At 41.8% G+C, this 27,853-nt stretch overlaps 1 protein-coding gene across 1 annotated transcript; it reads right to left on the reverse strand.

Moving 5' to 3' along the window:
- Positions 1-6,198: 6,198 nt before the first annotated feature.
- LOC131591728 (ran GTPase-activating protein 1-like) lies at positions 6,199-27,814 on the reverse strand. Its single transcript, XM_058862721.1, has 17 exons — positions 27,571-27,814; positions 27,302-27,339; positions 25,621-25,739; positions 24,349-24,476; positions 23,389-23,448; positions 22,562-22,741; positions 21,592-21,726; positions 20,181-20,339; positions 19,894-20,007; positions 18,310-18,409; positions 17,498-17,582; positions 16,969-17,110; positions 16,386-16,499; positions 15,952-16,054; positions 14,177-14,265; positions 12,227-12,348; positions 6,199-7,449 (listed from the first exon to the last, which is right to left on the reverse strand). Exons 3-17 carry the CDS (start codon positions 25,730-25,732, stop codon positions 7,380-7,382), a joined length of 1,713 nt encoding a protein of 570 aa, XP_058718704.1. The 5' UTR covers positions 25,733-25,739; positions 27,302-27,339; positions 27,571-27,814; the 3' UTR covers positions 6,199-7,379.
- Positions 27,815-27,853: the final 39 nt, after the last annotated feature.

Genomic DNA, 27,853 nt, shown 5'->3' on the forward strand with positions numbered 1-27,853 from the left:
GTTAAATATCCTGAATTTTGATCATATGGACATTTTCCCTTGAGGTAGTTGAAGATATTTGTAAATGTGGGGTGGGATGCTGTTATGGATTCAAAGGTGATTAAGCTGTATGAAGAACAGAGGATAAAATGTTCCGTCCTCTGCAACAGAATTTAAAAGTATTAAAGTTCCTTATCAGGGTTGTTAAGAGTATATTTTAGACAGCATTTTGCAACACTGAAATAGCTGAGACAAATGTAAAATCTAGTGAGTTTTCATGAGTCTGTCATTATTGGTTAAAAAATGGAGGGAATTAAAAATATATATAATTTAAAAATGGTGAAAAAAAGTGTTGAAACACAAAGAGAAAAGCCAAATAAGATTTGATGTCTTCTACAATAAAAGATAGGGGGTAATTGGATTTTGCAATGAAAGCAATGTTCTCTGAACCTGAGAATTCTTTGGTTATAAGGATATTTCCAACAGCACTGAAGGACAATGACAGCTGAAAAATTAGCCAATAAATATATTCTAAGGATCAATTGTCAGCACAGTAAGTATATGATGTCACTGTTATAGCAATATAAAAACATATTAAACTTATGTTGTCCTACAGCAGAAGATACAGATTCAATGGAAATATGAACTACAGTTACCACTTGACAATCACCTAAAAAATCAGACAAAATTATTAGCAAGACATGGGCAGAAATATTGAACTGTGGATAAATAGTCTCATATCTTCTTAGCCAATCCCAAATTTAGAGATTTATTATTTGATATCAGAACAAAATTTATTTAAATTTAAATTATTAGTATTATGGACAGGAGATGTTCTGAATTATTGAAATTTGACCAAGCCAGGCACCTTCTTACGTAGCTAATAAATCACTGTGGTTGCAAAAACAGATACTGACTAGCAAAATGTGTTTATGTGAAATGAAATTATTAAGAAATAGAATGACACATGGTATGAATTGCATTCGCCTTCAGAGTGCTTGGGCAAAAGTGGATTTAACTGGATGAACTGGTGCAGTTTTCTGTCTTAACTGCTACAGCAAGATATATTTTATTCTAATTTAAACTGCAGGACCCGGGAGCAATTCTTAGTTCCTTGATCAGGACTTCAGTCCTTACTGCCATGTCGGAGTGATATCTGTTCTGAATCATCCCCCTCCTGTAATTTCACTTCCACTGAAAGAAAACCTGAACATGTGTGCATGAGCTGAACCACAGCTTTATGAAATTCATCTCTCCTTCATTCTGCCCTTCCATTGCTCTTTATTTTCCTTCAGTAAGTCCCTTAACAGTCACAGAAAATACCTCACAGTCAACTATAAGTTAGTCTATAACTAAAACTGACAAACAGAAAGGCAACTTGTTTAGATGTTGAATGTTTGGACACAGTGGAATGTTGTCAATTTTTTTTTTTTTATTTATGATCCCTGAAATTTTTCCACTGATGGAAAGGACAATGTACAATCTTGTTCCAAATCTACTGGTGGGCCACAGGTGGAACAAAATCTCATTTTTGCATAGCAGGTTCCAGAGTAATTTACAATTAACCTGAGGAGCACATTGGACCTCCAGTGCTTGACAGGAATTTTGCCATCACCTGCAGTTTTATGGAGAGTCAGACACTTCCTTTTGGGGCAAATCATTCAGTAGGAGTCAAGGAAAGTTAAGTTTTAATAATATGTGTGTTTTGAGTGTGATCCAAAGCACACTGATTGTCAGAGGGAGAATTTGCCCACATATTCCTCTGCTAGCAGATAACTTTTATAAGAAGCAATCATTCTAATGACTCAGAGTATAAACGGATAGCACGAGGTCACAAAGGTATTTCTTTGCCTCCCCTGCAAATCAATGGCTCTTGCATGGCACAGCAGTACAGATTTAGAGCCAGACAGGCTGCTCACAGAGGTGCACTGCCATCCTCTATGGCCTACAGTGGTAGGACTCAGTTTTATGTGAGAAAAGGTCTGTTTAAAATCAGTAGACATGTACTGAACCCAGCATTGATCCTGAGGCCAGGAAACATCTCAGCAGTCACACAACTTCACAGGAGAGGTGATGGGTTCTCTGTCTTCTAGCAACATCAGACCCAGGCTGGATTTCACTGTGAACCCAGAGTGATGTAGATGTGCACTTAAATTGCAGGCAGTGAAGTGTGGTATATATAGATATATATATAAAAAAACAACTTCTAATTTAAATCTATGATTTAAAATTTAGAAACATCTTGCTGAAAGTAGACCCTGAGTTTCTGCTACCTGTAAAATGATGTATTCCAAACTTGGTGGGATTAATTATTTTAATTAGATTGAGAGTGTACTGGCAAAAAAAATAAATCTTTTTTACTCTGTTTGTGTCTGTGCTACCAGAGTATGAGAGAAGGAAAAGTTACTTGTAATTCCTCAGAACAAGTAAATGAGCCTTGCCCAGCTCAGGGGTACCTGTATGCTGTGGATCTCAGTTTCCTCAGAGCATGTCAGCATCCCAAATTCCATTGCTGTGCAATGTTTTCAGCATGTAGTATGAGATCACAGGTATCTCCTAACTCAAAAATTGCTATAAATTACCCACGAGCAGCATGGCTGTTTGTTTTTTCGGTAGATGTGTTCATCCCTAAAGAACGTCTAACAGCTATAAATAACCCTTAACCACCTCATGATTGAACTGGTGGAAAGAGAGCCGGCAGTCAGAAGCCAAATGCTTTCGCTATTATACATAATAAGTATTCTTTTCAGTAAAACAAACTCCACATATTTCAGGATTTAAGGCACAGAGGCTCAAAAAATCCAACGTGAGGACAGCCCACTTTGGGAAATAATCACATTTTGGAAAAATACAGGATAAATTTCATGATGGGCAAAATGTGTTGATTTTCACAGACATTTTGTAGAAGCAGAGGAGTTACACCATTGGGTGTCAGAGGGATCTAGACTTGAATATGCCTCAGGGGATGGAGCCACTGTCATTTTTGGCCTTTGCTATCCCACCAGAAGATGGGAACAATCCCTGCGTTCCCAGAGCCCACTGGAGGAGCAGCTTGTGGCAGCAGTTATTGAACAGGTTTAGCTGAGCTTGGAAAAACCACAAGTCTCATCTGTCTGAGATCAGAGGAGCTGATTTTGACAACCATTACACAGTGCCCACTTTAGGAATGGATCCGGCCTTTTCAAAGGCCCAACAAACGCAAGGAACAGATTTCAATCCCAACAAATGCAAGGAGCAAAGAGAACTCATGCTCATAAACCCAGCCTTTCAGGATGTTGTATCTGGGAGTATGTGTTAGTAACTTAAAGAATCCAAGGTCCCAAATTAGAACTTTACTCCCTTTTATCCCCAGTTTACAGGAGTGCCAAGAGGCCAAGTTTAAGTGTGATTGTGTTCATTGGGAGCTCTACTCACCCTTGAAATGAAGAGTTTACACCCTGAATTAAAACCACCAGCAGAACAGAGGCAGCCAGCAAAGCCAGGGAAGGAGAGCTACAAGTTATTTACATAAATCAGCTCTAGAAAGAGTTAGTAAAGCCTAAAGCCAGAAACATTTCATGTTCCCTGAAAGCGACAGGCAAAGCCAGGTCTAAAACAAAGCAGAATCCACCTTTGCTCAGCACTTTGAGATCTAAATGGGAGATCTAGAATACGGGGGGTTTTCTTCAGAAAAAAATGAGAATCAGCAACCACAATCAATACAAAAAAATCTGTCACCACCACCATTCAGAAAAACCCAAATACTACCAACACCACATGCCCCAAAGAAGATCTTTTCTTTGAAGACAGAAAAAACCAAGCTGTTACTACCTTTAAAGGCTGAGTCTCACCATGTGGACAGTTGTGGATTGCAGCAGACCTTTGAAGAATGGGCATCCCTCTCAGCAGAGCTCTGAGATGGGATTTGATGGCTACTGATGGTAAATAATTTTTCTTGGGGGTAGGTGAATATAGAGTGATGTTCAAGTTTATTATTTCATAGCTCATAGATATAAATTTTAGGTAGAATAACCCTAAGTGATTTATAACTGCATATTTTTGTTATCCAATTCTCTATTTCTTTTAGGCGTGGGTCACATAAATATGAATCTTTCCCTGAAAATAAAAAAAAAAGTCATTTGTGAAAAGAAGTGTGGCATTATCACAGATCCTACATTCACTCAGAAAGTATAAATATAAATTGATACATTTTTAAGAAGAAATTTTAATTTCCTAGGTAGCTTTCTCCCTTTTGTGAAAAACTTTCATCAGCTGGGTAATTTTTCTTGAAGACAAAAAATTCTTCCCTGTGAGGGTGGTGAGGCCCTGGCACAGGTTGCCCAGAGAAGCTGTGGCTGCCTCTGGATCCCTGGAGGTGTCCAAGGCCAGGCTGGAGGAGGCTCAGAGCAGCGTGGGATAGTGGAAGGTGTCCCTGCCCATGATGGGAATGAGATGAGCTTTAATGTCCCTTCCACCCAAACCATTCTGAGATTCTGCAATTTAGTGAAAAGACTGAAAAATTAACTGATAGCATTATTTTGGAAAGTTTGATGAAATTGGATTTCCCATTTATGCTTTTTCTTCAGCATTTGATGCATTTTAGGATTCAGAACCTCTGTTCATTTCACAGGCTTGCAAGAAGTCAGAGATGACATTTTACAGCAAACTTTCCTCCAAAGGTATTAATGAGCTTAAAGAATTCTACCCATCATTTTTTTCTTCTTTTGCTTCTGCTCACCCTACAGTCATGAATATGAAATATTTTTTCTTGTGTTTCTTAATTTGAAATTCAGGTTTTCCAGCTCTATCTCAGAGCACAGAGAAACCCTTTTTCCACCCTTCAAACGAAGCCCTTCTTACTTCAGCCTTGCTCTCTTGCTTGTCCTGCCCTTTCTTAAAGACTAAATAACAGTGATGAAGTTTGGCTGCTGTTCAGCTGAACTCAGGGACACAGAGAGAGAGAGTGCAAGTGTTCCCAAATGAAAGGAAGATTATACTTTTAGATTATACAAATAATCATCATTAGTTGTGTTTCCTGTCAGCTGCTGGATCCAAAGACTTCTTTCCTCAGGCAGGTGAATGAAATTGAGGAAGAGTGAGGCACTCTGACAGTTCTAACATGCCAAAATTAATCTAAAATTATTTTGTTCTCATCTTCAAGAAAATGAGGCCCATAAGATATAATGTTGCTGTCCTATAGAATACATCACAACATCCTAACTCCTCCCAATTTCTGTCTGGAGAAAAATCTTCATCTGCAGTCTCAGAACTGTGGCTGAGAACCTGAGCCAGAGCTTCCATCTTCCTGAGCTTTGCTCCCACAACCACAGCACACTGTGAAAGTTGTAGATGTGTAAAATCACTGAGGGAGAACTCCAGACAAAGTCACTGTGCTGTAAGAGCAAAGCACAGACACATTTTGGCAAGCTGAGTGTTCCGGTTTGCTAAGTAGGCCATGTTTAAAAAGATTATTTTGCATATTTACAAAGGGCAAGTAGACACAAGCTAATAAGCCCCAAATTCTGAAGAAAAGCAAGACTGACCACACCAGTTTGGAATCTGGCCAAAACCCTGAAAGTCTTGCTGCCCTCATGAGTGTGTAACCACCTGACCTTTATGAATGCTGGGGCAGTACAACCTTAGCAAGTCCTCAGAGCTCTGCCTAACAGATCTGGCCCTTTGATTACATTTATTTTCTCACAAACACTGCAAAATTCAAGAACTACTCCATGCAATTTGATAAGGGGGAGGAGAAAAAAAATAAGCATTCAAATGGTCAAAGCATCAAGTCACAGCTTTCCAGAGGGAAATCCAGCAAGACACGGGCTGACCAAATCTTGGCTGTGCATGAGGTCACACCAGAAAGACTTGTGATGGAGTTTTCAGTCCAGTCATTCTTAAGGAAAGCTCACAGGTTCCTGTAAATATCCCTGTGAATATTCATGTGCATTCCAGCCTATTTTTCTAGCCAGTGAGATGAAGTGCTTAAATTTACCTCATCCTGGGAATGTGGGACAGTAACAAGTTCAATGTTCACCTCACGCTACTTACAGCTGAGAAGCAGGATAGTGCTCCTAAGTGTCGGCACCACTTTTCCCATTTAGACTCTGCTAGGAATTTGAGGATGCCTGGAGGGAAGCCTGCTCCTCTGCCATGTTCCTGTTTTGGACAGGAGCAGGAGACCACCAAGAAAATAGATGGGGTGCTGCAGAAACAAGGTTTGTGACTCACTGGCTTGGTTCCCTTTCACTTTACTGGTGCCTCTCTCCTCATACAAACCAGGCTCCATTCCAGTCCCATTTTGTGTTCCACTGCAAACTCTGCAATCACACAAAGCTGCAAAACAGGCTTCCAAATCCCAGTGTAGGTTTTATAAATCACGGTAAGGCTGTGAAGTTAGTTTTTATTTACATAACATTTCAGGCAATCACCATAAAGATTTCTATGTTGTAAGGAGGAACGCCATGGTGGTCAGAAGGCACATATGGGCAACATGGACAATCCTTCAGACAGATTTAGGGGCATCTGCTGCTATTTGTTCAGTGCAAGAGAAAAGCACAACCTTCTCTCTCCATATTCTAACACGTGCTTGGCTTTCAAACATGTGAACAGTGCACACAGGCCCAGTGTTTTGTCAAAGGGAAGAGAAAGGGACACATTCCACAGGGATTTCATGGATTGTATTAATTTCCAAACCAAGCCTATTTAATTAGAGTGAGAAGGAAAAGGGCAGGAAGAATAAACAACACAGGCAATGGCAAAAAAAAAATTACAATAAAATATGTTCTCTCCCTTAAGCAATGGCCAACATGATCAGCCACATTACACAAATATTCCAAACCACAGCAGAAGGGGAAGAGTACATTAAAATAAACATCAGCCACACACCGCCATTGACAACAGCCTTGAAAGAAGAACCAAAGGGAATCACTCCTCACCCCTCTGACCCATGAGCAGCACCCCCATGGCCCAGAGAAGCAGGGCAGCAGCAGCAGCAGCACAGCCTCCCTCTGGCACAGTGCTAAATGCTATAAGGCAGGAGTTCAAAGTCCAATAAAATAAAATGCCCAATTGGGTTGATGCAGATGAGAGCTCTTCTGGGCCCCATGTTAGTCTTGGCACCCTTGCCAATGCAACCAAAATGGAGAACTCTTCAATTCATGCCGAGCTCACAGCAGCACAGACTTATTGTAGCGTAAGCACCTGCCCTACAGACCAGGGAATCACTTCAAGAGGATTAGGAAGACAATTCAGCAGGATTTGTTCAAGTTTATGAAAGCAGAAGGAAGGACAGACTTCCTACAGGGAGAAAAAAAAAAAGCCAACATGTCTGTAAGGGCTGTGGGATCCTTTCCCACTATGTGGCTCCAAGTTCTCTGCTGATGAGTCCTATGAGGAAGGAAGGGCACATCTCTTGTCTCTTACAGCTGGTGGAGGGTCTGTAAGAGCATGTGGCGAGCAAATGAACAGGAGTCAAGAGCACGGTTGGGTCTGTGGAAAGAAGTGAAAGAGAGATTTAAAGTACTGAATTTAAGAATGGCTTTGTGTCTGCCTTTGACTGAGCAAATAAACACTATTTACAATGCATTGGGTGTGTATGCCCAAAAACCTACAAATCTTGCCCTCAGTTCTCTCTTCCAAAACCATTCCATCACTGCTGCCCAGATCACTGCTTCCCATTCAGAGCCTGTTGTGGAAAACCCTCTCTCCTGAGAGTCCAAGCCAGGAAGACAGTGGTCAAGAATCAGAACATTTATTTCCATAACTAAAAACAATCTGCTACTGACTTTTATCTCTGCAGCCCAGCGTCTCATTTTGGGTAGAATGATGGTTATGGAAACCCCCTTCCCTCTCTTCTGGCATTGGATTTTTCCATAAAGTTTCACCGTCTAAAGCCCCAAAACACAGGAGATGATCCTCTGAGCACCCAATCTTTTCTGACCAAGTCATCTGCTATCTATAATCTGCTGGTGACTTTGGTCTCAGGATTTTTAGAGTCTTTAAGAGAGGCAGCACAACCTCCTGTCCTCTCCTTCCCTGAGGTCAAGTAACACCTGACTGACTTTGCTGGGCCACCTTTCAGGCCCACAGAACATGAAGAACGCCACCTGAAAGGGCCCAAGACAGAGGATGCAATAGCTAAGTCAGATTTACACAGAATAAGCTGCTCCGTGAAATGAAACCATGGAAATACACTTACAGCAGGGTTAACATGAGGCTAAATTTCTGCAATGTTTCCATCGCCTCCCAGTAATGTATATTTCTGTTTCTACAGGCTAATTGCTGGCTCAGCATCACTGAAACTTTTACCAGTCTCTAGCCATCCATTAGGGAACTTTCTCCAAAGAATTTTAATCCAATGTTTTCCACTGTTCTGAGAATAGAAATCATTAATTTTATCTCTCTCCCACCACACCACACCAAAATAACCTTTAACAATGAACAGTTGTGAAGCCTACTCAGTTTGGGAAAGAAGGGTGAGCTGAAATAAAGAGTGGAACATCTAGGAAGGACAAGGAGCTCACCTCCAGGTGTACAGCACACACCCAATGGCTGCAGAGGTTGTTTGCCACATCACCCCATGGCTGCTGCAGTTTAATAGAAGTATATCCTGGAGAAGACTTAACCTTTTTATTCCCCTCAAGTGCCATTCAGTGCCTCATACTGAACATGCAGTGTCACACAATTACAGCTTAGAGTTTATCTTCAAAGTGGCTGGGAGACATATTTCAGCCCTCATCTTTGGAAGATCCAGCCCTGCTGGCAGTGAGAGAGATGCCTGGTTCCATCCAGGCAGGTGCCTGTTTTTGGAAATAGAGAACCTGGACTACTGATGCTGATCACAAACAAGATCCCTTAGCCCCCTCTCCTAACACTAAGCCTCTTCTGGCAATAAAATCCTCTGTATTTGCTGTGGAGTTGCCTGCCTGCCACTCCATGCTACAGACTGTTGAAAGAGACCAGTGATGTGACGCAATTCAACAGCAAAGAACAACACAAAAAAAACCCAAACAAACTACCTAAAAACCAACCAAACACAAACCCCATCACCTCCAGCAAGTCACAACTGGGGAGGCAGACATCCACATAATTTCAGTATTTCCACCTAAAAAATTATGGAAAGCACATGTGGATTCACAGCACCCTCTTGCGTCCAAAAAAACCAAATAAAGCTTGACAGCAAGCAGAGTAAGATAGATGCTGTTTACAGTCTGTATCCATAATTCTGTAATTATTATTGAATAGAGAACACTGCCTACAACAATGAACTGTCACAAAAGGAAGGAGGTAAGTGCCTATTCCAGAAGTCCCTTGCAGTGAAAGACAGCAGAGCTCTGGCCTAGGTAGCAACAAGAATTTACAGCTCTGAAAGCCCAAAAGAGCTAACCACAAACCAAAAGGAGAACAAAAAAATAGAAAATACCACAAAAATGCATACCAGTTTTCTACAAGTGAAGGAATCATAGGTTTGACAGAGTGGAGTTAGATTTGTTGCAGAAACAGAGGCCAGATGAGTTCTGAATATTACTAGGTTAACCAGGTAGAGGTTTATCTTTAGGATTGCAATTTTACTCTAACTGAATTCCAAGAAGAGACAAGGAATAGAGGTTAATTGAGAAGCTGTGTGTTGGTTTTGGCTGGGGCAATTTTCTTCACAGGATTTGTGCTGGAAGCAGTGCTGATAACACAGGGATATTTCAGTTACTACTGAGCAGAGCTCACACAGCATCAAAGCATTTTGTTTCTCACCCCACCAGCAAGCAGGGCCAGGGGTGCACAAGAAGGCAGGAGGGGAGACACAGCCCCAGCTGACCCCAACTGTCCAAAGGGATATTCCATAGTACGTGGCATCATGCTTATCAGATAAAGCAGAAGAAACTAGCTATGATGGAGCTTTCCTAGAAAGGGTGGAAGTGGTAAATTAATTCCTTGCTTTGCTTACAGATTCAGCTTTTGCTTTACCTATTAACCCATCTTCACATCAACCCCTGAGTCTGCTCACTTTCAGTCTTCCCCTTCCCCATCCCACTGAGGTGAGAGTAAGTGGCTGTGTGGGGCTTAGGTGGGAGCTGGGGTTTAACCACAAGAGGCTGGTTGGAATGGACTGTGGGGCTCTTGAACTGCTTACATTCACCCATACACAGATTTAAGAGCTGTTGTCCTCGTTCCCTTAAGGGAAAGCATTGTAAGAAATGCCCACGTTCATATAACAAAGATCGATTGCTTGTATCTAGTACGGACTTCACTCTGCAGCACAGGACAAAAGATCCCCTATAAACTCACAGCTTGCAAAAGTTTGTAAAGCAGAGAACTTCAGCTCCAAGCATTTCATAGCACCAGGGGCAGTGGAGGCTTGACATTAGCACTGGTACATAGCACAGGAAGGCAGGAAAATCTGCCTTCCACTGAGAGAGGCTCTCACTCAGCTTCTACAGAACCTATGAGCAGTCTCGTATTTCCACCACGACTCTCCCCTCTTGCGCTTGTAGTGCAATGCTCTGGATTCAGTGGGGTTTGCGTTGATGAATTCATGAAGACCAAAATTTTACTCTTTATTTTGTCAGATACAGGGTCATGTACAGCTTAAAAACATTTATTGGGAAAAGCCTACATGCACAGGTACAGGAAGAGGAGAGACAAATGTCTTTGCTGAGCAAAATTTGTCAGGACACTTAGAATTAAGAGGCTACTCTGGGCACTGCTACCTGACACAAACAAGACAGTCAAATGCCCTTTCTTCTTACAGAAGTCCTTCTTCTGTATTCTCAGCTTCCAGCAACTTAAATTCCATTTTGAAGGCTGGGGCTTGATCAACAAGCAAGATCAAGGCAGCAGTGTAGGAAACAGCAGAAATTCAGTGATATGTCTGGGTAATTTCACATGGCAAGTTCTGGTACTTCTTGCTTAAACCTGTAATGATCGAGTGGGAGGTATATTTGTTCAGTTGGTAAAGCACATGGTCACTGGCTTGTAACCTGATCAAAGACAGAGGAGGCAGCAGGCGAAGTGTTCCACAAGAAGAGCCTCCAGTTAGCATTTGCATATGTGTAAACAAGATACTTTATTTTCCAAAACTCACCTTAGCATGGTTGGCGTTTATGGACACAAACCACTGCTGCATATCAGTTTTGACAGCTTCAGCCACAGCAATGCTTGGAAAAATTCTTTTCCCCTATCACAACTGGCCAGCTTCCAAGCCCAGCAGAACCAAGACAGACTGCCAATATTCAACTGCATGCCTACTGTCCATGCTTAATACTGACCAAAACTATCTGATGCCTCCACCTTTCACCAGCAAGGGATCCTAAGCAGCTGCTGCTAACCCATATACCATGAAATTCAGGAAGGCTTAAGCCTCATTATGGAACCTGCCAAAAAGCTGCTCTCACCCCACACAGCATATGGTCCATGCTGAGCCAGCCACACCAAGCTCCAAATGGATTTCAGACCTCTGCTGTTTTGCCTAAAGTGACATTTTTGGACTGTTTCTCCTCTGACTGTTGAACAGTAGTAAGTAATCCTATTGCAAATCTATTTGGTGGATTTTATTCCCCTTTAAATCTCATCAATGCTGAAGTTGACACTGACTTAATTCCAGAATTCTATGGTTTCCATAGCCATTTAATACATTAAAAGAGCTGAAGCTGGTGGGGGCAGAGGTTGGTTCTATACCCTAGTGGAAGTAACAACACTAAGTACTGGCAGTGAGTAAAAGCAGCTTCTTCAGTACTTATGCTCCCCATTTAGGTCTCAGAAAAATCACTAACTTAGTTGCTGTCACAGTAGGAAGCTCCATTTAAAAAAACAATTCAGTCTTTGTGTTTTGCAGTTTTCATCTGCTGGTGTTCAGTGTCACACAGCATGACAATTCTGGCAGAGCTCTGCTGACCCTCTTAACTCTGAAGGATGACTTGAAGGGCATAGTTAGAGCCAGCCTACCCACAGTTCACTCAAGCAGGGGCCAGAAACCCAGCAGGTTTCCTTAAGCTCAAAATATTTCTTCTGTGAGAGGCATTAGCAGTCTCTCCTTCAGAGCCACTTCCTTGCAAAGCCAACTTCCCACTTTTCCCTCTTTAGGATTTTTTTTAAACTCTGAACCTCACATACTGGGGTAAACAAGATAAAATAGAGGCCCATTAAGCTATTAATTCTCAATTTCAGAACAGACATTTAGTGGGCTTTCACAACAGCTTACATGTAGCTATTAATCCTCAAACAGTTTCACAAGCTCCCACAGAGAAAACTGCATGGCAAATACAATACTCACTTTGTAACAAAAGCTGAGAGAACTGGGACCAGGGATTTAGGGAAATAATCCTGCTGGACCATATGGTTCAAGGTCATAAGAATACCATAGAGGCTTGGAACAGTTTTGATCTTCTCTTCACTCTGAGAAATAGACAAGAAATCAGACATCAGACAACTGGGATTTGATCTAACCCACTGTAATTCACAGACAAGGAATTCTCTGCAGAATGAGGTGCTCCCACACACTGCAGCAGAGAAAGCTGGTCACTAGATTAAGTGTAAGACAAAAGTGGCCAATTCCATAGTCTCCCAACACCTAAAATAATGTATCAAGAATATTCTAGTACTTATCAACTGACAGCAGTACTAATAGGTAAAGGGAAGTAGTGAATCTGCAAATCAAACAGCCAAATCTTCTCAGAGGCTCTGTGTCAAAGTGTTCAAGAGAAATTTCATCAGACTTTAGTCCATAAAGAATTCAGCTGCCTTAATTTTTATTCTATTATTCTGTAGGTCATTTTTATACCACCTCCAGCTCTTTGTCAGGCTCCCAACAGAACCTGATGCACTGTTCCCAGAACTGATCTCACAGTTATATACAAGATAAAGCCAACAGTCATTCCCTTGCTTACATGATGCGTAAGTTATTCTTACTCCTAACATGATGCTACCCTACATGTCCCAACTCTTACATTGCTTTCATTTATTTCTTTACTGGCATTTCAACAAAACTCCTCATTCTGCAGAATATGTCACAAGCCTGTGTTCCTGCTGTATGACATTGGAGTTTATAGTATTAAGAATATCTGTTGCTAACATGCTTCTAGCTTCATAGGACTGAAAATGCAGTATGCACCTTCTCCACATGTAAGGGAGTGGTGATGAATTAGGCACCACAGATGACAATCAGCAGGCTGATCCTCCAGGGCTTTCTCATCAGTGCCACTTCCTGGCCTGAAAGAATTCTTCAGGAGCACAGGTTTGCGCTTTGTGATTCAGGCATATCACTATTTTCCATATGGGAAAGAGGTAGCTGGCAGTCCTCAAAGAGGCATTCTGCAGAACCAAACATGACCTTGGCTTCCATTGACCTTTCTGGGAAGTAGGAATATCAGTGTTGGTCCAGTATACAACGAATAGAGGGAGAGACTAAACTGATTTTTAGGAAATTAAATCCTATCTGTGCATGTCAACAAGGGTCTGGGCCCCCAAGCTGAATATAACCAGAAGGACATTCATAAACTTGTTTAATAGCAGGCTGCTATTACTGAGATTATGGCTTTTCTGTAGTTTAGAATTGTCTTAGTCCAAGTTTTATATTCTCAGCTTCCAGGTCCTGAGGCAGCAAGAAACACTAACCCTTGCAGCACAAGCAGGCAAAGTGTTGCAACAGAACCTCTCCACAGTCACCTCACTGAAAATAAAGCTACTAATTCTATTAAAATCACAGGCTTTCTACTGACCCTCCATCTTCTCACAATGAGTTTATTCCTTGCAACTAATGACTTAACACTAGCATTTGGCAAAGCGTCTCCAAAGCATGGATTTGAATGCCATTGATCTGGCATGAGTAGCTAATACACATTTTTGAGACATGCTCTCAAGAAATGCCCTAAAGGAGCCAAATAACTAATAACATTGCCAATAACTAATAACATTGACATGGCTTTTATAGACACCACAGTCCAGCAGCAGCATTATTGCCCTACCTGCCCCTCCCTACCTTCAGGGAATGACTGAGAATGCAAAGCACATTAAGCAGATGTACAAAAAGGTGACACATCCTTCATCCTAATGCAACCTCGCAATTTGCAGTTTCTGCTCGACCTGCAAACTTCCATTGTCCCTGGGCATCAGGCATGCACAGGCACCCAGCTGCTTCCATGGCAACATAATTACCCAAAATCCTGCCAGTCTGGCCTTCAACAGTCTAAACAGACCATGACTTAACTCTTTCCTGCTTCCTCACCTTAAGTAGTCCCATGTGGACCAAAAGGTTTGTGACGAATGCATCTGAATTAAATGTGGCAGAACTGAAGGCTTTCCTCATCAAGGCATCTGAAAAGAGATATGTACATTAATTTAAGCAATATAGGAAAAGGATGTTTATGGATTTTAAGATTAAAATGGATCATAAAGAAACTAAGCTGTTAAATCAGTTTTGTGGTATAATATCTGTTAAGATTTCATTTGTCCCTGTAGCCATAAGCTCTGAAACGCTAAGACAGGTAAAACCTCTTAAGTATAAAGGAGAAAACAAATTTTAAAAATCCAGCAGAACACACAAAGCCCACAGTGTGAGAATTCCCACACTGCCAAGCTTCAGATGCAATACATCCTGGTCCTGTGCACCACCAGATACTCTGCTCAGTGCGCTTGAGCATGTTTTGCATGTACAGACATAGCATACATATAAACATGAGCAGAGGAGCTACAGCACCAAGAGGTAGAGCCTTGACTTCTTAAAGGCCAGAAACAATTCACCTTTCATTTCAAACCACATGGAATGAGAGAGCACAATAAGAAAGTTTGTTCAGCTGTTTTTCTGGGCTCCCTCAGGACCAATACTGTGCCACAAACAATGAGCAAACCAGCACTTTAATATCTCATGTGTACAAGGGGTGAGGCAACCCAGTTTTGACCTCTGATGATTCTGTTTTCTTAGAATAGGCAGAATTCACTAGAGTGGCTGTAGAACAGTGTCAAACATTAACCAGGGCCCTCACTGTCAGCTGATGGCTGCTTTTATGGAAGGAAATTGCCAGGTTCTACCTTTCCTGAAGAAGGAGGAATAAAGAATTATGTACACAAACACACTTGGGACAACAGTAATATTGTTTGTTCCATTTTTTTACTGGAGACAATTCTTAACAGGCATGAGCCAAGGTGCACTAGCTCAGTGAGGTGCCAACTGACTATTTTTCACTGACTGGACCCATAACCAACTACAGAGAACTACTGTGTTACTGTTTGTAAAACAATGGTTTCACCATGTCTATGAATTCCAAACAAAGAAATTCCAAATTAAGGTGGTTTACTGTGTATTTCCCTAAGTGGGCTTCAAAATAACTGATCCCATTTTTTTGCACAATAATGATAGGTAGCTCATGTGTGGGAGAATTGAACTGCTGGAGGATTCGAGAAAGATCAAAGTGGTCACATGCCCAGGATTGCTTAGAAATTCCTATTTCCAAGCAAAACCATGAAGGAATATACTATTAGTCCACACACTAATCCAATAGTACTCCATTATAGTTTGAGAAAGGGTTCTTTGTTTGAACACTGGTTTCTGTGTCTTGCTGCAGGTTGGAAATCTCTGTTTCCTGAAAAATTAAAGATACGAGACCTCAACAAGAGGTCTCTCTTTACAATCTCATAACACTGCACTAGGGAGGCTACTTCCTGCAATATGCTTTTTAAATAAACAGCCTTGGAAAGGTAACTGACCTTGAAACACAGAACTACTGGCTATGGACAGCCCAGCATCAAGGAGATGCACTAAGGGCAGCACTGGCCCACAACAACAGCAGCTACAATAGAGACAAAGCACAAAATATGGCAGGTTCAGAAAGAATCTTCCACTCCACACAGCAGTGGGGCACAGTTTTGCACTTTGTCGTCTCTGTTTTTTGTTAGGGACAAAAAGGCTCAATGGCCTGGCCCACAGGGGCCTTGTCCCACCTTGCAGCAGTGTCTATGGCACTGAACCAGGTCACACCACAAAGTGAAGAAAGATCCAGTCACCTGTTGTCTCATGCACTGCTGTTTTCACAGGGGCTTCATCTTTGAAGACTGATGATATCCTTAGGAGGGTTGCAACAACTTTCTCTACATCAGATGTATCTGTCTGAAAGAGAAAATATAGAGATCAGTTAACTGCTAGACAGCTACACAACATGGGTCTCTGCTAGACTCTGCTAGATTCTGGCACGAATTACTGTCTTCAGCTGACTGACATCAGCTTTGCCTTGGCCATATCAGGAGGCACAAGCAACACAAACAAAATTACTTTCTGTACAAGCTCTTATGCCAGTTTAAGCATTAGCTGCATCATCTGCTTCCATAAGGTTCTTTGGGATCACTGGAGAAAAGATGCAAATCTAGGTCAAGTTATCACCTCTGGCAATTAAACAATTTTGAAAGAAAAAACAAGCTCAGGCAAGCACCAGCTCACCTACCTGCTGAGCTATCAGCACAGAGCACTTTGGTCCTAGTCGCAGCAGCTTCTCCGGTGATGGGAAAGCAAGGAATGTGGCAACATCCACAGGAGGAGAGAGCACTGGAGTTGAAGCCTGAAACAGGCAGAATTCATCTCAAGTTTATTCTTGTAAAGTAAATAAATTGGTTCAGCAAAAGCAGATGAGACTACTCAGGGCACAGCTATACTAGGCCAGAACCTGTTCTGTTTGAAAACAGCCTGAGGCTGACCTAAGTCCAGAGCTGGAATGGCCAGAACATGGAAGCACAAGGGCATGGCACTGCATGTACAAGGTCCCCACCACTTGCTGAACATGGAAGATTTTTGCTGCCACCACTACTCAGCCTTTCCCTCCACATGTGCGTACAACATGCACACTTTAACAAAATACATTTTTCAACTAATTCATTTTATTTCCTGAAGGTTATCTCTGTTACAATAGTGCCAGCCCATGCAAGAATGTGACTGCCTGTCAGCACTTTAATTTCAGACTCCAGAATCTCATTTCTTGCTTTACTCTTCTCCAGCTGATGAAACAAGAATCCATCTGGCAGTAAGCTTACCTGTGAATCAATTATCTTCTTAGGAGTCAGTGACTCCTGTTCTTCCTCTCTCTCCTTCAGTTGTTGTTGTTCCTCCTCCTCTTCCTCCTCCTCATCGTCATCTTCCTCTTCCTCCTCCTCGTCCTCCTCCCCTTCATCATCACTAAGGTTAGAATGTTACACATTCCATTAATTAGGCCTGGAATTCCTGTACACTGGCACTCGACTTTTTAAGAACAAAAGAGCAGCCTCTCCTCAAAGTTCCTACTGCAAGAAGCACATCTCACCTACACCACACCAAGAGGATGCTCAGACATCAGTCACCCAGCAGGGAACAGCAAGAAAAGATCAACAAACACAATCAGTTACTAATGCTACGGTAAGTCCATCAATGAAAACAAAACAAGTTTAAGACACATCCTTAGGTGTGCTCCACACTCAGATCAACATCCACCAGCAATAAGAGTTATTTTAAAATGAGATAAGTCAATGAAAGTGTTGATGAAAATTGTCAAAAAACTTCCGATTTAAACTCTGGTACTATGCCTACCTCAAAGATCCCAGCACTGATGCCATATTGAAGCCTTCAAGGATCTCATGGAGTTGCTCACACACCTCCTCTCCCAGACAGTTACCTAGGTTCATAGAGGAAAGGGAGTAGACTTGACAGATGCACACAAGTTTGTTCTTGAGGACTTAGCTGTATATTCTTGTCTATCTCTTGTTTCTGAAATCAAACAGTTAAATGCTATTTCTGCACACCACCTTAGAGGCAGCAACACAAACTGCATTTTTCAGACAGAATCAAACAGTTGTTAAAGAAATTTCAGCAGCATTACATAATGGTTGGAGGTGAAAACCCCCTAATGCTTCAGGGTCTGGTTGAGAGACTTCCTGTTATTTCTCTACATAGCTCTTGATCTTAGCAGTTCTAAAACAAGGACACACAGCATAGCACCAGTGAAATGCAGTGACCCAAGGTATAAACAGCAAAAGCCAACAAAAGTCAAAAGTTCTCACTCTTCTGCAGAGTTGAACATAAAGGTTTTTGTTTGCAGGTATGAATTATCTGAGATAGCATTGAATAATTAGAGTTTTACTGAAAACAGGTATAGATATCAGCTTAATCTTTCCACCTTATCAGGTGTACTAAAATGCTTACCAGTTAACCAAGTTCATGGTTTAAGAAAGCTTTCAGGATCTAACCATTTTCTGTCCCAAAGTCATGCAAGTTCAGCTACTGAGTAGTGTTTTTATATGCTGACACTTGCAGGAACAGATTATGTGGTTCTGTCAACATTCTTCCTACTGGTTTCTCATTGGAATCAAACCAGACATACTTGATCTAGCAAACTTACATACCATTGAGATCCAACTTCTCCAACTCTGTCTTATCTTCAATAGCTTCAGCAACAGTCAGAGCAGCATCTCGTTTGATCTCACAGAAAGACAAATTCAGTTCCTAAAAATGCAGAAGAACATTTTGTCTGCAGAATTCCTATTAACATCTATCATACCCCTAAATTTCATGTCCTCACAAGTGTCCTGGAAAGACCCTCATTTGAAGAGGCTCCCAGCAAAAAAAAGTATTACTAATTGAAAATAAAGCCTGACATACTCCTACCTCATATACTTGAAAGGGGAATTTTGAAACATACTGGTGCTTAAGAGCAGCGCTATATTAAAGGTGGTAATTTTAAAATACCTACAGACCACTGCTCACCTCAAAGGTAGCAGACATGTCAGTCCTTAGCAGTCAGCTGACGAGATCTTCACTTATTAAGGGTCACAAGAGCACTCCAAAACTCACTGTCCAGTAAGTCTAACAGAAGAAGGGCAGCTATTGTACTAAACAGATCGCACATTTCCTTTGACACCTCAGTTGCAAGTTCAGGCCTTCAAAAAGCAAGCCATGAGTGGTACTACTTCTGACAGACCCAGCCAACAGAGAAACCATGTGGACTAGTAAGAGTGAAGTAATTCAACAGTCAGACACCATCCCCCACCATTCCACACTGTGCTCAATCAATCCCTTCCTGAGAAGGGATTGAATAGTAACAGCAGAAGGGAAGCAGTCCTTGAACAGAATGAATCAGCTGAAATTGCCTCATGCTACTTTTCCTTAACCATTTCCACTCTGGAAAAAACAATTTAACTTCTGTCTGTTCATCTCAACACCCCATTACTTAAGTTTGCTTAGGAGATTCAGACACCTTCCAGTAGAACCAGAAGCCCAAGCAAGGGATCACACACCACAAAGAACCTTTCTGTACCAGGTTCATACACACAGATATTCATTTTTGTCTTTGACTGCAAGATTAGGAATCAGGTGTTCAGCATCTGTCTCAGGGCAGTTATGACTCATGGCAGGTGTTTTTAAGAGATCCTAGTTTGCTTATGTTATTAATTTGACTTCAGCTTATGCAGAATGTTGTCAGATTCAAGTCCTGTGCAAATACTGATGTAGAAGGCTGTGGTATCACCAAAGAACTAAATATACTTGGACCCTTGATTGATGCTCTAACAAATAAAAAGGATTAACTTTTGAACTTTTAATTATGAACTATGAAATGCTGAGGAGACAAGCTGTTCATGAAGTCCCCTTTGTGTCACTCCCCATTTTTGAAGCTCTGGGAAGTTCTAATAGCAGGTACTTCCATTATCAGATTTCTTGAGTAGCACTTGCTGAGTTGAGCCAACAGCTGCAAAAACATCAAGCAAAGACTAAACAGATCACTGGTACACCTCCACATAGCACAGCCCTCACTAGATGGTGGGATGCCACTGATCTATAGCACAGCTTGCTGCTTTTCAGTTGTGAGCACAGAGCCTGCACAGACTGAATCTTACCTTAAAGTAATCAGTAGTGGTAGGAGAATGAAGAGAAAAACATGAAATTGAAAACTTGGCATTTTTCAAAAGAGCTGAACAGCAAGCAGACAATACCTTTAATTTATGAAGCCCTTCTTTAACAGCATCAGCAATAGCAACAGCACCCTTGGAACGCACCAGGCAGTCCCCAAAGTTGATGACTTCAATCTGCCGAAGTGCCTTCAGAGTCTGCAGAGCAAGATGGCACAGATTTAAAAGTGGACATGCAAGTAAGTACACATCCCATTACTTCTGGAATGTCATCTTCCCCACTGCAGCATGGCATGGTTCCACCAACCCAAAGGCGTTAATGCCAACCAGACTTGAGACAAAATCCTAAACAACTGCTTAGAACAACTCACCTCTGCCATGGCCACAGCTCCTTTCTCTGTGAAGGTGTTGTCGTTCAAGTTTATAACCTTAAGCAGTGGATTGATAGCAAAGGCCTGTGCCAGAGCTGTTATGCCAGGATGGTTAATTCCATTCTGTGGCATATGGACCTCTTCTAAAGTTCCAATGATCTGGGAAAGGATGTAGACAAAAAAAGCTTTTAGAAAACATACTTCAGCTCAAGAGTATACTGCTCCACTCTTAGGATTTATTTAAAATTGTTCTGAGTTTCAAAACTCCATTGGTTCTCCTACAGTGAATTATTTACCAGCAATTCTGTCACAAATCTAAGTGAAATATAGAAATTTATCTGGCAAGTGCCAGATAAATACAAAACCCTGACTCAAAGAGACACAAGTATCATTGTCCTATACGCCTGCTCTAACTTAAAACAAGCGCTCACCTGTGGTTCAACAACACTGAAATAGACCACACAACATCATTTTAATTTCCTAATTAAAATTTACATTTTGCCCTGACCACAGAAGCAAACACATAAGAAAACTAGTACAAATATTTATGGACTAAACAGCATGTCACATAACACAGTAATTAACCCCATTTTGGTAGTGCCATTCAATCCTGATCCTCTGTGAATCCCATTGTTATACAACTCTTAAGTATTTAAAAAGTCTTATTTTTGCCATGATTTCTGATTACTCAAAATCACATATAGGCAGTTCTTTACCAAAAAAGTCAACCTGTAACCTGCAATATCACTATCAATATATCTATATAGATATCTATATAATAGATATCTATATATATAATATATATTATATATATATTATCAATATATCTATATCATATATATCTATCAATATATAATTCAGAAGTCACTCCTAGCAGCAACTGAGGTATGAAAAGGGAATTAGGTGGCCCTAATCACAGTGAATTCTCTTCCTCCCACGAAAGTGCAATAGGGTCAGTGACAGCTAGAGAAAGCCAGGCAACACTTCCAGCTCTGACCAGACAATCCTAGCAAAAACACTGGGCTGCTTCTGCCAGATAACTGAGCAAAGCAGCACTCAAGAGAACCAGCTGGGATACCTACTCCAGTGCCAGTCAACAACCAATAGCAAAGAGAGGAAAAGGATCAGGACTATTAAATTACTTAGGAGATGACTATTTCTCCCTCAGGTAACTACTTTACACAGCTACTAGTTATGTGCTCGGAAATTTAGGTCATATAAACACTCCGTCACCAACTCTAATTCCACTTGTTGAAGACTCCAGTTTCAGCAGCAAGAAACACTGTGACTTTAGTGAACAGACCACCAGCTCCTGCCTCCAAGCTGAGGTAAACTCTGTGTGCATCATCTTTAGTGCTGAATCATAGCCTGCTCCAACATGCTGTCAAAGCAGCTCTGGTTTGATACTCACCCCGAAGGCTTCAGCCAGAGCAGTGGCACCATCATTCTCCAGACGATTTCTGCCAGCCACAAATATTTTTAAAGCAAGAGGCTTGCCCTGGGCACTTGACTTCCTGTGACACTCTTTCAGAGCAGCTGCCAATATCTAAAGATAAAACAAGCAGCTTAAACTCCCACAGCATATCACTCTACAGGAATCCTGTTGTGTTTTGTAGATCCACCTCTTGAGAAATACTTTGGGCATCATTGAAATGTACCTGTTTCTACAACAGGGTATACAATAAAACTGTCTCTGCCTGCAGCACTTGCACACTGTGGTCTCAGGCAAGAATTGATAATTTTGCAACACAAACTCACTGAGACAGCAGTAACATTTTGCTTCTAATCAGACAAGCATATATGGGTAAGAAGTTGACCATGAGCTAACAATATACACCCGAAGCAAAGGAATTCTATGGGGCTGCCTTGGGAAAAAGCACTCATAGGAGGTCAGATCCTTCTCTACTTAGCCCTGTGAAATGAATCCAAGCAGTGTCCAGTACCAGGCTCCTACATGGATTTAGTGGGGTGAGTCCAGCAAATGGTACCTGGACCGGAGAACTTTACTCACTAGGATAATACTGACCTCTGAGATTACTAAGGCTGGAGAGGAAAAGGCTCTGGGGAAAATATTATCCACGTGTAAAAACAGCCAGAACAACAAGATGAGTGGAAAAGGTGGTATAAAGAAGGCAGAGTCAGAAACAACTGCACACAAAGTGCAGAGAAAACACAATTTTAACACAAACTCCCTTTTTTTACTGTGAGGGTTGCTCAGCCCTGGGATAGACTATTCACAGAGCTTGTGAAGTCTCCCTATTCAAAACCTGACTAGACCAAGCTTGAAGAACCTGGTGTAGTTGTAGTCGCCCTAAGCAGGGGAGTTGGCAATCACCAGAGATTGCTTCCAACATCATTCCCAAAGAGGAGATAACCCTTACCTTGCCACCACCAGTGCCCATGCCACAGTTATTGAGCTTGAGTTCCTGCAGAGTGTAGCATGCAGGGCTCTTCAGCAGAGCCTCAAAGCCACGCACACCGTCTGGCCCAAAGGCATTGTCACTCAGGTCCAACTCCACCAGCTGGGCTCCAGCAGCTATGAGTGCATCTCCTAAAGAGATCTGTAAGGAAACAGATGGCAGTGGGTGGGAAGGAATGGATTAACTTTTAGTGACAACATCACTGCAGTGGCTAGGTATGACAGTGATGCTGCAAAAAAATTTCCACTTTGAAGACATTCTGCAAAGCTGCATGGGGAAATAAAACTTTTCTGCTAAATCCAGAAAGGAAGTTGCACAAATTGAGCTAAAGATAACCATAAAGCTGTTACCAAGACAGTATCCCAACCCTTTAGGTCAACTACTTTTCAAAGTTAATTTCCCACTCTACACTGCTGAAATACTGTCTTCATCAGTGTTGAGCTTTATGTTCTGGCTCCACAAGACTCAAGGAGATGAGGAGCTCTGTAATGGTCTTAGAAGACACAGCAGTATGATCTATTTAGAAAGCTTAGCTCTCACTTTTTCTGTTGGGTCAAGCAGATGTTTTTCCCAGTGAAAAGTTCCTTCATTAGCATGGACTTGCATTTAACCTTTAATCGACTCTTCTCCATCTCATACAGGGAGAGCAAAAGAGAACCACTCACCTATTCTGAGACATTTAGCACAGAGAAGGATCAGCCCTACCAAAATGCAGACTCCCACAAAAAGCATGACAGGTGAGAAAAAGGTTATATTAGTCAGAAGTCTTAGATCTAGTTTTTACTTACCAAAGCAGGAGGGATCTCAGATCTTAGCCTGCCTGTGAACATGTCACTCCAATGACACCTCTAAAATAAGAAGCATACAGATAAAACCCACTAAAACATTTAGGTCAACACAGCTGTAATAAACATTTACACACACAAGCTGCTTTACATCACTGGGGACAACTTAATGCTGTCTCCCTTCCCTTGGGTTGTCATTTGATTGTACTAAAGAACTGCAAGAACCAGTGTTACAGTCACTTCACTTGCAAGGATGAAGTAACTGAAATGCACACCATAAACACCATATAATAATTCTTGCTTGTATTCAAGCTGGAATTCTTTTCTGCTGAGAAAATTACCACAGAAAAAAGCAACAGGAAACAGAAGAACACATTAGCAATGCAGATTTTACTAAGGTATGAAGCTCAACAATCTGAACTTACTTGAAAAGCCACATTTGAGTGATTAATGCGTATCAATGTCTCATACCACTCTCCTTCAAGGGACGGTGTAGTGTTTCCAGTAGCAGAGCATCCCCTTAACATTAGGGTAGAGCAAGAGCAGGAAAACATAGCTTGGGCAAAGATTAACCTCCTGTTGCATTTCCTTCATTACTTCCTCCCTATTGAGACATTCTCTGAGGACTCACTCTCCACAGAGCTTCATTTGAACTCCGTGTTTTGTTGCCATGGCTCTTTGTTTAAGATGCTGCCTTCAATAGAGGCTCTTCCTCACACAGCTTCCCAGCTTTAAGATTGAAAGCCTTCTAAACAGAAAGTTAGGAATGCAGAAGGTGTTCCCATTATCTCAAAATCTACAAGTTATGCTCTGTTTTCATAAGGTTGCTCTTCCTCCTGGGAAGAGCCACCAAGCAAGCTTTGAGGGTACTCAAGGCAGGTTTCTGCAGAAAGAGCCTAGACAGGCCTTCACTATTTTCACATTATTTCTTTCCCTTGACTACTGCCCACTTAAGAATCTCACCTTGAGCTCACTTTTCTTCTCCAAGGCTTTGGCAATAACCTTTGCTGCCTCCACACCCACTGTGTTGCCTTCCAGGCGCAAGGCTTCCAGGCCATCAAATTCCTCAATTTGCTTGATCACTTTTTCAGCTGCAAGAAGCAGATAATCTAGTTGGTCTCTTAACCATTGTCTTGGTTACCACAGTAACCATGAAATGCAGTAATACTTGTTCAACCTCTAGCAAAAACAGCTAGAACAACACCTGAAACAGCAATGGGAACAGAGCTGAAGTGTCAGGTCACCAGAGAGAAGACTCTCCATTCCCTACCCTGCCTTCTCATATTTTTTTTCCTGTTCTGGTACCTAACCTCCTATTTGCAAAAGTAAGTTTCTTTACTTCCCAAATAAAATTCCTCTGCCATTTAGCACATAGTTTAAAAGCTAGACTGCATATCCCTGGAGAGGTGCAGAGACTAAGTTAGAAGTTGATGGGAGAACTAGTGTCACATCAACAGGAAAAAGTTCCCAGTGACTGGCAGAAGTAATCTGTTTAGCAAACATGTCAAGGTGGAAGGATTTAAGTCTACAGTAATCCTATGCAAGGCAAAGGAGCAAGCTGCAGTCTCTCCTGCCAATGGGCACTTGCTGTTGCTCCCAAGCTCCAAGACCTTTCCCCTAAGTTCAGTGCCTTTGAACTACTAAGCCAACCTATTAAAAAGTTCCACCTTTGGCATTAGCCAAAAAAAAAAAAAAAAAAAAGCAATATAGCAAATAACCTCTCTGAAAAACATGTTCATAGCAGAAATGTTGATCTAATATGTACATTTTTCTCCAGACATTTACACTAGCAGCCACTGTAAGACTTATTATGAATCACACATACACCAACAAGAGAGAAAGTGACCTAGGGCAGCAGGCTAACATATCAACACATTCCTCTGTGCACATCTTGTTCCAAGAGCTGCGATGCACTTGTTTACTGTTTTTAAAAGAAGTACTGACTTCTAATGCCCAGTGATTGTCAAAAACACTTAGAGAGAACACCAAGAATACAACAACTGCAAACCAGGCACACAAACCCCAGTTACAGCAGCTGCAGCACTGTCAGGGCACCAGGTCAAAGCAGGGTACCAGAAGGGAAGCAAATGTCCCTATCAGAAGCAGCTGTAGCTGATGGACCCCTGCATCACAGGTATGCTATGAAAACTTGTCCGTGCAGGATTAGCAGAAGGTTTACTACAAGGTTTTACAGCCTCAGGCAGACTTCCAAAGCACAAGGGTATTTTCTCTTACCATCTTCAGCTGTGTTGAGTTTAAGGCTCTGGCCTTTGAAGCTCAATTGTCCACCACCCACTTTGGTTTTGGCAAGTGACTCTGCAAGCTTAGTGATATCTTCTGATGCCATTTTCCTGCTTTTTCCAAAGGTCAAGAGATGTCAATTAAAAGAAACCGTCACCACAAAAACTCTCTAACTACAATAAAAAATCTATACAAATAACCATATTTATTTAAACACTAATGTTGTTTTTGTTACTCAGCTATCTAATTGACTTTTCAGTGTCATTACTACTTTTCCCCAGAGCTCAATTAAGATAGCTAGGCTAGATTAATATTCCAAAGCCAACCAGTCAGATGGTGCTGATTCTTCCAACACTGACAAGACTTGGGTTTTGATGGAGCTCTTATACTTCATAAACAGCAGGTAAAACTATGGATTAAGGCCACATTAAGACATTATACTTTGTCTAAGATTAACAATTACAACACAGTATTCCTCTTGTTTCGAACCCCATCCTTTAATTATACGTGCTGCACGCTTCCCCTACTCTCCAAAGCAAGTTAGAATGAACACAGTTGCTTTTCAGTGATATTCCCAGTAGTGCCCTTGTCAGCACAGTTCCAGAACCACCGAGTTGCTGAAAACATTGTGTGTGCTGCATACAAAACTCTCTCAGCTTCCTCACTGCTGTTTCCCTTCAGATGTTCCACACAAATTCATCACATATTAAACAGGATGATCATACACTTAAAATAAATTAGTGAACATTTAGCCTTGAGGCATAAGTCTGAAGCTAGCCATGCCTGGTAGTATCTGCATAGCATTATTTAATGAATATTAATCACTGTCTGAAGGAACTGGCCTCCATCCATTGAGCAGGATAAACAGAGTACATTTCTTATCCCACTGCCTCCACTGGTATAAAAGGGATAAAAGACTACACACAGCTAATGCTTAGAAACCACACACTTAGACCTCAGAAGAGATGAAGTTTCATTCCTACAACAGAAAACTGGTTCTCTTCCATTCTTGTCTGATTAGAAGTGACCCCACACTCTTGTAGCTGTTTGAGGTCAACAGTGCTGGTTTTAAAATATCCTCTATACAAAAGCTGTATATACATACTTTCCTCCTGATACCCATCTATGAAGGTTCCAGCTTCCCCAGAGTATGACTTCTCTTCACAGGTCTTTAATTTTAATATTGCTTTTGGAAACAAAAGGTGAAAATCTCCAAGGCTGAAGAACATTATTTTTCTAGGATGACTATCCTGTCAAGTAGGTGCTGTCAGCAGAAAGAAACCCACGTAACTTACTCCACTCCTACCAGACCATACAGATGCCAAACTCACAGACACTCCCAGCCTCTGCCAATCCAACACTGGGAAGGAAGAAAAAGAGGTCATCCTCCATACCCTGAAGGCTTTACCAGACAGGAACAGTAGTTATATCTGCAGAAGTCAGTCTGTCCACCTATTTCAATTAACAACTTTCCTCTTAAAAAACCAGTTCCATTCTACTATGATCAACTTCTTTACAGGTGTACTCCTCCTCTTGGCTTCTCTTTCCCTTGAATCTCCTTCGTCACTTTTCACCTTACGTACACACTGCCTCCTAATCTCAACACGCAAATCCAGCATCACATCCTGAAGCATATTTTACAGCACACGTCAGCAACACCCAACCGTCAACCTACCAGAGGTCTCTTCACTGTTAATCCTTCCACAGAGAAAGCTTTGGGAAAAAAATAAGAAAGGAAAAAAAAAGAAAAGAAAAAAAAGAAAAGAAAAGAGAGTTAGTCTATTTGGCAAACACAATCAAGATCTGACAATGCCTGAAGACAGGTTTCCTTTAAAATTAAAGGCTGTATGAAACTTTACACTTCCTGATGATCAAAGAAGTTAGTTCAGACGAATACTTTAATTACAACACTTCGTCGACCCCAACAGACAACACACCGGCTACCTGCCGCTCGCCCGGGAACGGAGGCCCTGATAGCGCGGGGTGACAGCCCGAGGTCCCCGCCCTGCCAGCCCCGGAGAGTCTCCCCGCGTCGCTCGCTCCAGGGGCGGCCCAAGGCTCCTCTCTTCGCCCACGGGAGCCGCCGAGCGCCGGCCGCACGCTCCTCCCCAGCCCCGTGTAACGGGGCCCAAAGCACGGCCGGAACGCCCCATCCCGCTCCGCGCGGGGAGGGGGACCCGCGGACGGACACGCGTGACGCGTGCCCACGAGGGGGGAACTCCCGCCT

The sequence above is a fragment of the Poecile atricapillus genome, chromosome W (genome assembly GCF_030490865.1).
Source record: "Poecile atricapillus isolate bPoeAtr1 chromosome W, bPoeAtr1.hap1, whole genome shotgun sequence".
In the NCBI taxonomy this organism is placed as follows: Eukaryota; Metazoa; Chordata; class Aves; order Passeriformes; family Paridae; genus Poecile; species Poecile atricapillus.

Bases quoted from the DNA above. Each gene is read 5' to 3' on its own strand.
- LOC131591728 (XM_058862721.1), bottom strand. From the start codon at position 25,732: ATGGCATCAGAAGATATCACTAAGCTTGCAGAGTCACTTGCCAAAACC. The intron at 21,727-22,561 runs GTAAGGGTTATC...TTTTATCTTTAG, and splicing joins TGGGCACTGGTGGTGGCAAG to ATATTGGCAGCTGCTCTGAA. The intron at 18,410-19,893 runs GTATTGTCTGCT...CTGCATTTTTAG, and splicing joins AAGGGCTTCATAAATTAAAG to GAACTGAATTTGTCTTTCTG.